Genomic DNA, 11345 nt, shown 5'->3' on the forward strand with positions numbered 1-11345 from the left:
TAGCAGCAATGACGACGTTGAAGGAGCTCTGCACATTCAAATTCAATAAATGCTGTTTGCATTTTGTGAACGCTGTCCTCGCTTTCTTTGTTCGGCCTACATCCGAGGTAATATATATATATATATATATATATTTATTTTTTTGTTGGCTTTGGACTTTAGGGGGTCGGCTTAGAATCGTGGTAGGCCTAGATTCGAGTAAATACGGTAAACAGGTAATGTAGCACAACCTTCTACAATGAGGATTCGATCGTGCGCTACTCAGTATTTAAGATATAGCTACAACTATAATATAAAATTGAGGGTCTGATGGAACCCTGTCTTGTCACGGAAGATCATTGTCAAGAAAACACACAGTGCCGACCAAGGTTCACAATATTCAAATAAAAGACATTTCGGCTCTCGCACAGGAGCCTTGTTCAGAATGACAGCAAACGGTGAACTACACTAATTTACCTCTTTCGTTACACCTATTGAAATCTATCAAGTTGATCAGTTTTTACGTATCATTAAACATTTTTGTTAGAGTTCTACTAGCAGCATCATGCACCATCTGAAATTACAACTTGATTTTCACTAGTTGTCAGATTTGACAATTTTTGACAGATTGGGGATTCTTAAAAAATAAAGCTTCGACTGGAGGAATCGTCAAAACTAGCCTCCAGTGATCCAAGCACTTCTATAAAAAGACGAAAATTGTGCTTTGGCCGACTCGGCAACATAATCTTTAAATGACTATTAGTGAAGAGACAGAAGAAATTTTTTGATACGACTTCTAGGCTATTTTAATGATGTTTCAAACGGCAGATGCTCATGAGTTTGATAATTATGTTTGACTAATATCAAGTGCAATCTTATCTTTCCCCCCGTGGGTTGCTTTTATCCATCCGCACTTGGGCAGCATATGTAAAAATTATTATGAGCAATCTTTCCTGCTGTGTGGAGTTTTCACTCACAGAAGAGCACACAGTCGATTTCAGACTGACCTCTGACCAAAGCTTGACTAGCTGTTTAATCTCTTGCATTGTGAACACTGCCTGTGCAAGTCTCCTCATTCATAACTGGGTAATACTGTGCAATACTCCACATTGCCATAATGGTGATTTTATGTACAAGTTCCCTTGCTCCTTTTCATTGTTTAACCTTATTATAACCCCCCTCATGCAATACTCCACTTCGGAGCCTGTGAGGACCTTGAATAAATTTGAATAAATTACTGTACACCACTATACAGGAACTGAACAAAGCATGTGGAGGCTCCAGCGCCAATTGAATGCATATGAGACCACCTTGCTTGCATGGAAAAGCTGATCAAATGAAATAATCAAGTATGAGGAGGCTTTTGCATCCCCACTGACCTGACCATTGCTTCGTGAGCCTAAAGAATGCAGTAAAATAAAATCTGAGCAAAGATGTATATATGTAGGTGACACTGGGAAATTTAAAAGAAGGCTTGGGAAACATTCTAATGAGGTGAAAAAGAAGAAAGTGTCGTCAAATGCATTCAGAGAGCATGCTAAGTCTACTGGGCATGTGATCAGCTGGGATGGTGCGTGTATAATCGCCACCGAAAGAAAACTGATCCTACGCTTGCACTTGGAATCTTAATCATTCAACCTACTGCACATATGCTTGACAGGACTACTGCTTCTCCCCCCCCCCCCCCCCTCCCTGTATATGCATGATGCCTACAGCACATGATAACACATACTTAAATGAGTGTACTTCACCATTTGTTGTCACTGTAAACAAGGCTCCTGTTTGCAGGTGCCAAAACTTATTTTATTTGAATATACTGTCCCTTGGTCGGCACCATGTGCTTTATTGACAACTGTAATATAGTAAAAATGTATACCGGCAAATTTGCTGCACCATGCCAGTGACGCCATAGAGTGCTTCAGTCAGGCTGAAATGGACCAGGTTCACTACAACAGACACAAAGTTGCAAATAAAGTTGCACAGGTAAGACAGTTCAGAAAGAAATGCAGTAAAAGCTACAGTAAACTGCTCAATGGAAAATATGCTACCGTGACATAACGAACATATAATAATGGGCATTGCATAACTTCTTAAAATGACAGTAAATAGTCATTCTCAAAAGCATTGGTTGTTCACCCCTAAATGGTATCCAAAAAGGTATAATGTCACAATAGTAAAACACAAAGGGTAACTTTTAAAAGCGCCTGCCCACCTAGTTCACAAAACTAAATCTGTGCTTGCAGCAGCAACCAGCAATAAATGAGAGCTACTGGCATCCCAGTGGCATCAATCCTCAGATCCAATAGAAAAGATACAAAACAGCACTTGTATTGTGCGTTTAGTAATTGCATCAAAACACTGGGTGAGTGCATGTCTTTTCTATGTTGCCTTTGGCTACTCCACCTGGCAATGAATTTTTTTTTGCAAACAGTAATCATGAGCTAGGAAATAGGCCAATCAGGTTCATTTGTACATCACACTTCTGTACAGTCAAGGCATGAAGTGACATAAAAAAAAAAAGATACTAAACCTGGTAAAGAACCAATGACCTTGTGTTTTCAAGCAGTGAATTCTAATCGCAATGCCACTTCTGCTCTGTGCAAGCAAACACATAATATTTGTACTGGGCACTGACAAATGTCAACAGTTTTCTACTGGCCTCCTCTTGTACAATGTACCACAGCATCCAGCTGCACACAGTCAGGCACTGAGTGTTATCATGACAAGGTGAGTTCAGTTCATTTGATTTATTTCCCTCTAGGAATGGTGCTTACCCACTACGGGTAAAGAATTGAATGGTACTTAATAAAGGTCATCGGGCTTGCTAAGCAGCTCACTAGTCCTGTTTGCAAATGGATGATGCCGTGAAAAGCAGCTTTTTAAAGATCTAAATGGAAGAGATTTTGTCACTTTATAATAGCAATAATAAAACACATAAGATAAAAAAGCAATGTCACAAGTTGGCAATGTGAGCTAAAGGGAGTAAGCAAGGTTCCCACAAAGTTCAAGACATATTGAAAGATGCAGAAACAAAAGAAAACAAGTTGCACAACACACTAAACAGTATGTTGCTACATGCTACCTACATGTTGCTTCAAATTGGGAGGGAGCCTCTTAGCATTGTCCAGTACACTCCAGGAGCTCTTTCAGTAGCTCTGGAGTTCTCTATGGTTCCCAGTGGTACCAAGGAGCTCTTTTAATTGCTATCCACAATAATTAAGCTAATCAAGAGTTCACAGGAGTATGGTGATCTTTTTGCCTCTGTTAACTAAATGCACAGCTACTATACAGGGTGACCCAGCTAACTTTAGTCAGAGTTTAAAAACATGCGAATGCCACGTAGCTGGACAGAACCAAGGTAATGTTTGCCATCGCTTGGAGATACTCACATAATTTTTTTAATTCCAGCTAATTAGATAATTAGTCTTCATTAATCAACTTCTCAAATATTATAGTTAGATGAAAAGTGTCAATGAGAAAATTGTAGAGTCACATGAAAAACTTCCGATACAGCTTTTTGTTGCTCAATATGTGCTACATAAAAGTGTTTTTCCAAGCATGAAAGCAGCCCACAAATGCACACAAAATTGCCGTGCGACTGGCCGCTCTAGGCACTTTGCGTGTATTCGCGCGCTTCTTTCACGCTTGGAAAAACACTTTTATGTAGCATGTATTGAGCAACAGAAAGCTGTATCGGAAGTTTTTCGTGTCACTCTACAATTTTCTCATTGACACTTTTCATCTAATTATAATATTTGAGAAGTTGATTGATTAATTAAGACTAATTACCTAATTAGGCAGAATGAAGAAATACTAATAATAAATAATAAAAACGACGGCAAACAACACTACCTTGCTTCTCTCCAGCTATGTGGCATTCACATATTTTCAAATTCTGGCTAAAGTTAGCTGGGAACCCTGTATATGCTACTGTATGAGGTAACGTATTATTAAACAAAACAAATGGACACTCTTGTACACTATGGTGAATTCAACCAATCTATTAGCGCAATATACGAGCTCATACTATATGACAGAATGCATCTGTATTAGAATAAAGAAACAAACTGTAAAGAAAGAAAACCCTCACACAGAACACATCCCTCAAGCATATCTGTGTTGTACTTTGTACTGTCAGTACAACTGCACTTGGCAGTAATAAAACATGAATAAATCAATTTTTCTGGAATCGCACCACTTACCATTTTTACGCAGCTGGCCCAGAAACGACTGGTCAACATAATTGTCAGGAAAACTCTGGTCGTCATAAAGCACTTTCTTCCAACTTTGTTCTGGCACCTCCATCCTCAATGCTGTAAAACAAGATGTGCAACCTCGGAAGACTCAAAACAAAAATGCTATAATTGTCAAACGACATTTCAATAGTGTAAAAAGAAGCGCGACACATGGACGTTTTCCTTTTTTTCCTCAGAATAAATATAGTACTACAATAAGACAAGGCCACAAGGTTTGTTTTGATTTCCCTGTATGAAACATCACATACCCACAATGGGAGATTGGCCAAGAATTGCATGGCATTTGTTGTTGCCTGATTAAAATTGCACACATCCATCCCCAGAAGGGATAGGGCAGGGTTCGCCATCGAAACACAAAAAGACCTGATTTCCCGTAGCTGAACAACCGTCATTTAAACATCACAGTTGCTTTGGACATAGTGCACAATCTTGACTATAAATGAAAACTAGTTGACAGTGGACATGCACCTTTTGAAACTGTGGGCGTGATGCTGGCAGGCCGAGCTCCATGCTAATCACAAACCAATGCAACACGACGCCCATAGCTTGCTTGAACGCATCAAGGCACACGTTCACCATTATTGGAAGTAGCTTTGCATTGTTGGTGACAAGAATGATGTAAAAAGCTTAGCTACCCCCCAGTTCAGGTTAAATAAAATCATGCCACTTTCAGACCGCAGAGTGTTGTAGTAATCATGCATATTTTTCAGCAAGCATTTGCTTGGCTCTCGAAATTTTTTGTCAGAAGAGTTTACAGACCAAGCAGCTGCAAGTTATTTCTCAAACCAATAAAAATTACAAATTATTCCTTCTTCAAATGGCATTTCAGACACTTCCAGCATCACTGAACTATTCAAAAGGCCAAGCTAATTGCTGCCATTGATGGAACAAAAAACCCCCAGCATAATTATGCTAGCCTGCTGAATGACAACCCAAATTCCAGAGAAGCAGAGTTTTGAGTCAAAGAAGTGGCGTGTGGCCGGTGTGAGCGTTTTCTCAGCACATAGATGCATAAGGTTCCTATGTAACTTTTTCGTAGCTCTCAAGCAACCTTCTAACCACTTCTGCAGTATGGGCCAAGCTACAGCTGTGTGCCAGTGACTGAATGCACAACAGCTCATAATTAACACTCGCAGATTAACACTTCTGAATTTCAGTACATTCAATGGTCGATTCTTAATTATAAGCATAGACAGTGTCCTGTATGTGTTTGCAATGTTTCAAGCAGACATGGTGAGCTATTTGCTACAGAAACAATTGTAAAACCTAATTTACTGCACCAAAGAGTGTTCTTAGGCTCTAAATAGCATTTTGAAAATTTCCTATGGCATCCCCAATACATCTGCAACTTTAAGATTTTTCCAGGATGTTCCTCCGAGTGCACACTTTATGCTTACAAAGTTTCATTTCAATACACCTGGTTGTTTGCAAACAGCATATGTGTTAGCTCTCAACAAGCATATAGAAAACCACTTAGCATAAATTTGATTTCATGTGGCCCTCTAAGTCACCTACAACTAAGAGTTTTCTGTCATTTCCCTTCTACATAATTATTACACACAGCGCGCACTAAAAAACAGATGAAGAATAGACACGAAACACGAGTGCTGACTCACGACTAAAAGTTTATTGCATTTAAACACCCATATAAATAGGAAAAACTCGCACATGCATACACCCGCGCCCCATACATTTCCCTTCTAAATTACTTTAATTTTACCATATTTCATTTGATACACACAATAGCTCTGAAACAATGCACTGTTAAATACATCCATAGAGGACCGAAGTCCAATTAACTGAACTTTGGTTATTTTATAAAATTATTCCACAAGCTTCTAGCTTTTCCCACGCATAACCCTTGACATTTCCAACATTGCCTTGAAATTTCTTTGCACTACCACCAATGTTTCCCTAAAAAAAATTGTTTGCCAATGTTCGAAGTGGATGCTTCAGAGCTGACGGTCAGCATCACATCTAATAGCAAAGTATCTTAGCTGAGAAAACACTAACTTGGAAGCCAATGTCGTCAATACACTCATCACCAGACAATCTTCAGCTACACCAGAAACTGAAGGGTTGCGAGTCCTGGGGCTTTAAGTGCATCACACTGCTCAGGCTCTAAGTGACTTGAAAGACTCTGTCACATGAGCTCTAAGTGACTTCAAAAACTCTGTCATATGTAGTCTAAAACATTGCACTTAAAACACAGTATTGCACCAATGAGTGATAAATTTTGCACTGAGGTGACTTTTTGACTTGCATATCACCTCTTGTGCATAAATACTTCAACCACACACTATCGATGAAGCACTGTAATACCAGTTGAAAGTGCAACAGTCAGCAAGACTCAAAGCTTTAAATGCCATGAGGGCAATCAAGAAGCTACCTCGTCTCACCCCAATTCCTAACCTACAAGGGCACACAAAGGTTAATACTATCAAGAAACTTGGCAGTCAGCATGAACAAGCAAGACAATGCAAAAAATAACACATTCCATCAGTGGCAGCACTTCATTCCCAGTTCCATGAAAATTGTCTTCTGGCTACCACATTACATGACCTCCCATTGTGGTGCTACACTTCGATCACCATTAATGCAACAGCAAAACTTGGGCAATGTTATCAACCACGTAGAGCACCAGAGACTGACCCTCAACGACACTGCATAGTCTGCAGAGATGCAGCTACTGAATCATGGAGAGGCCAAGTCGACTTTTGTCAGTGCAATGCATCTTCATATTCAAGCAGTTCGAAGTTCTTATACATTAGTCTTTTGATGTACATCTGTCTCTGTTGGATCAGACTGGGCATATTAACATGGATACATCTACATGTGCACATTCTGACATGTTTATTGCTATTGAAGGGACACACTTTAAGGCTAATAACTAGCTGGCACATGTAGTCCAAGTTATACCACTAGGGGGTGCCAGCTTTATGATCTATGTGTATCAGAAACTACCCAAGACACCCTACTACTCGAGCTGGAGGCCATACATGATGCACTTAAGGCTGCTAATACCTTGACCAATATTAATGTAGTCCACATATAGACTGATTTGCTCAGTGCAGTACCACACTGTAAGCAAGTTGCCAAGACGCCTCAAACCTGTGAAGATATACAGACTTCACGTCTTTTCAATTCCTCATAAATGCCCACCGCGTGCAGGGACATGGTAGGAATCAGTAATCAGTACAGTGATCCAGTGGACAGAGCTACTCTACCTCCACACGAGAAAGCCCACTTGCTTCCTTCCTTTAAGATCCCCCCCCCCCCCCCTCTCTATCTTTCAGCCCCAAAACAACTTTAACAGGGCACACATGCTTTAATCTCTCCATATGTCTACTCCCTTCCCTATAATCTTTCTTGAGTGCAGGAAGTGTGTATCACCTGGGCCTGGGATCACACACCTGAAGACATTGCGAGCAGCTGGAAGTGTCCTTCTGCAGCGTCTACAGCAGTCATTCACCATCTGTTTTGAGCTATCCAGCAACTACACAAGACACAATTCTCAGTGCAGTCAACCTACAAACTAATTAAGCTGAGTTATACCAATTTTATCATAAATAATAAATTATATAGGCCACTACTACAATTTTGACACAAGGACAGCCCTGCACCCCTTCCTACTGTTACCTTTATGTAACGACCCGTTTAATTGTTTTTAACCTTCAAACAACTTATGGCTAATTTCCCAGACCAGCACAACCCACTACTAGAGATGGCTAAAGAATCGAGAGAAACATATTTTTTTCTCCGTGGTTTCAAACAACCAGTAAAACAATCAGAAGAGTTCCTTATACGATTTTATTATGGTTAAATACTTTTATCTCTTTTTATTTTATTTCTATTTCATTTTCAACAGTAGTACTATAGGAAGGGGTTCTGTAGCTACATAACAACCAGGGGGACCTCCTATGACTATCTACAACGTGACACAGTATTGGCAACTTATCAATGACAATGAACAATTATTTTTCTAAGGAAGAATGAACATTAGGTGCATACAGTGTTAAATTGTGGTGAAGCATGTGTACTTTAGGGATAGTATTCCTAATGAATGGATGGTTGGTACTACAAAGGTTATGGAGCCACAGAATTTGATAACTGTCAGCTTAGTGTTGTACATGTTGAAGATGTAACATCTACATAGAATAGGTGTTTCCCCAAATTGCAATGCAATATTATAACTGCATGGTTATGGATAAATGTATAATAAATGGAAGTTATATGTTAGGGAAAGTATGGGCGCCATATATATTAATTTCTTCCTTTGAAAGGAATGTAATTCTCTTATATACTTTGTCGGCATGCAAACAAAACTTAAGGTGAATGTCTAATTTTACACCTAGAGGCAAAACACAGCGTAGATGTTTTTGTCAAATTAGTTCTGCCTGACATGATATCAGCATTAACCCTGCATCCTTATACGATTAAACCGATGTGTCATCACCTGCAATAAGCTTAAGCCACCTTGCTGATGCAACAATCAGACAGTGCATTAAATCACGCGCCCGCGATTCTCCACAGCTGAAAAAAAAAAAAAAAATATGAAAGTAACGTCCACTGTGCGCGCATACATGATATATTCCCGGAGAACAAATAAATGTAAACCACAAAATAAACTACTGAGTGTTGCATCAATAACAGCGCCAGGTGGACTCAATGAGTAAGTTTTAGACAAGATTTGTTCCGCAACAAAGAGGATACCGACGAGAAACGACACGGATAGGCGCACTGCCCGTCTGTCCGTGTCGTCTCTGTCATCGCCGGTGTCCCCTTTGCTGCCCCATAATTCTGATCCAAAACATGCACCAACGACCCAAAAACGTGTTCATTAAGCATTGGGCAAGGAACCGTATGAAAGAAATCAAGGATAATTTCCGTACCACTGTAGTACGTGTGGCTTTCACGATCCTACCATTCCTGCCAGCAGACTTAAAGCTAAAAGAATAAACAATAGAATAAAGAAACAACTTGACTAAACCAACTAAAAAGCTCAGCTAAAGCACAGAACACCTGCTCAGGCCCTGAACTTATGCGCTACATGATACGGCCGTCAAACCTAAATTGTACGAAACTACTACGCATCCAAAAAACATTAAAAAAAACAGAGATACGAAACCGAAATTCGCGTCATCCTTTATTGCATGAATGCGTACATCGTGATTTATATACGTCACGCCCTTAGCAAGCGCTTTCTGTAAACTTAATATTAACGCACCACCTTCATAAAGCGTCAGGTACGCGTTTTTAAATGACAAAGCATAAGGTGACTTGTTTTCAGCTCTTTCAATAGTAACTGCGCTGGCCACATTGACCAGTAACGCACGCCCGCACGCCCAAAGCGGGGGCGCTCTAGCTGTACTAGCGGTATGCTAGCGGCATAGAGTTATTGTATAAAACTCTATGGCTAGCGGTTCCCACTTTTTCGGGCCAGGTGTTCCTCTAGAGTTGGTTAAATTAACTCTATGGTTCCTACAGTCAAACAAAACAAACAATTAGTACAATTTCTGGTTAGAAACACTTTATTGAAGCTTTTATGTTATCACACACTCTTTACCAGTCTGCCTGAACAAACCGGTGACAAGAAAATAAAGGCAAGAGTGACTAGTTAAATGTCAAAAAATAAACAAGAAAGGAAATTTAAAGACGAGTGACATTTGAAAGACCGCCTTTACAGGGCTCAGTTTGGCTGAGGTCGGGCATGGCCGAGCCCCATCAGCCTCCTGACAAGCGCGTCCACGTCGACGGTGGACCCCAGCGCAGGCGGGGTATGCTGATCCTGGGCGGCCCAGAACTGGCTGGCCTGGGGAGGCTGGGTTGGGGCGGCCCGGGGCTCAACGGCCCTGGTCTCGCCCAGTTGGGGTGCCAGGTCCCGTTCACTCTCATTATCTTGGCCCCACTTTTCGAATCCCGGAATGTTTTCGGCATGGGGGGCATTTCCATTTCTGGGTACTGCCCAGGCACGTATACAACCGGGGGGCTGCTCGTTCTCAGCGACTGGTAGTAACGTTTATGCTCTGCTGGCTTCAGCCCCTGGACCATGCGGAAAATGGGCGGCACAGCCGGCTGGAAAGGGTTGATATCTCGACTGCTGTTGCCTCCACACGGGCCCACGTCCCATTGTTCCTCGGGCTCCGGAACAAACGGTTTTTCCCCTCCGGGTACTGGTATGTCAAAGGGTGGGTCCGGCTCGTCCCTTGTCGCTGTGCAGAAGGTCGATGACCGGTCTGGGCAGTTGGCGAGGTGCCTCTGGTAGTCCTCGGCGTTCGCGGGCGCCATGTGATCAGTGGTGAAAGGGCAAGGCTTAAGTCGGCACCGGGTGTGTTCTCTGCGGCACTTCATGATGTGTATGTTGAGCCTTCCTCTTTTCACTTTGTGGGAAGGGTTATAGGGGCACTTCACCAGGTCATCTAGCACGCCGTTGTATGGCCATATCGTGTGACGCGAGCAGAAGCGTTTTAACGGTTGAGGCGCGCAGGGGTGCTGGCAACTGCATATCATGGCCGCGTCCGGCGCACTCGCCAGATACGTTGGCCAATGACGTGCGGCCACTTATGCAAACCAGAGCGGCAAGAGTACAACCGCAGTAACGCACCAAAGCACGCGCTTTCGGACTGATAGTGATACTAAACACTGGCAAAGAAAATAATAACGAGGTCAAATTTTATCCCATCTTTACAAGCTTCGCATTGCACTTGACCGTCCTTTCGATCAATACAACTCGCAAAGTTCATTTGCAACACGCATGCTGCCTGTATTGCTAGCGGACGCTCGTCGGTATCCACATTTCTTGACATTCATTTCCTTAAAAAAAGAAGGAAATAAAAGCTATGCAGCCAAGCAAGCAGCTACAACTTCATTATTCAAAAACCTTATTTTTTCCAACGTTGTGCGTAACAGTGTTAATTTAAACACCTAATGACCAAATAAATTTTTTGATATATGTGGCTAACCTCTTCAGACACCAATTAATCCTGTCCATTGGGAACTTATACGTTCTTAAAACAGTTGCACCTTTTCGGGTGTATATTTGCCCCACGACGATAATCATCTGGCTTGCGTTTCCTTTCTTGAAAACGCTTCGCTCGCTACTTTCCTGTC

General features: G+C 41.5%; 2 protein-coding genes across 5 annotated transcripts in view; both read right to left on the reverse strand.

Annotated features, from left to right (window-relative positions):
• The window catches only part of PIG-C (phosphatidylinositol glycan anchor biosynthesis class C), a 46411-nt gene extending 37093 nt beyond the window's left edge, over positions 1-9318 (reverse strand). The window contains exons 1-4 of one of the 4 annotated variants that reach the window (XM_055061957.2): positions 9128-9318; positions 7629-7731; positions 4182-4292; positions 1856-1925 (exon numbers count right to left, since the gene is read on the reverse strand). In XM_055061957.2, coding sequence (XP_054917932.1) covers positions 1856-1925; positions 4182-4292; positions 7629-7710 — 263 coding nt within the window. In that variant the 5' untranslated portion in view covers positions 7711-7731; positions 9128-9318. The remainder of the gene's footprint in view (positions 1-1855; positions 1926-4181; positions 4293-7628; positions 7732-9127) is intronic. The other 3 variants (XM_055061956.2, XM_055061955.2, XM_050193723.3) reach the window with 3 other exon arrangements.
• Positions 9319-9486: 168 nt separating this feature from the next.
• LOC126545754 (uncharacterized) lies at positions 9487-10761 on the reverse strand. Its single transcript, XM_050193726.3, has one exon. The coding sequence runs from the start codon at positions 10743-10745 to the stop codon at positions 9960-9962; it is 786 nt and encodes a 261-aa protein (XP_050049683.2). The 5' UTR covers positions 10746-10761; the 3' UTR covers positions 9487-9959.
• Positions 10762-11345: the final 584 nt, after the last annotated feature.

Source organism: Dermacentor andersoni, chromosome 1, assembly GCF_023375885.2.
Source record: "Dermacentor andersoni chromosome 1, qqDerAnde1_hic_scaffold, whole genome shotgun sequence".
NCBI classification, from domain to species: Eukaryota; Metazoa; Arthropoda; class Arachnida; order Ixodida; family Ixodidae; genus Dermacentor; species Dermacentor andersoni.

Excerpts from the sequence above, each read along its gene's own strand:
- LOC126545754 (XM_050193726.3), bottom strand. The coding sequence starts at position 10,745 with ATGATATGCAGTTGCCAGCACCCCTGCGCGCCTCAACCGTTAAAACGC.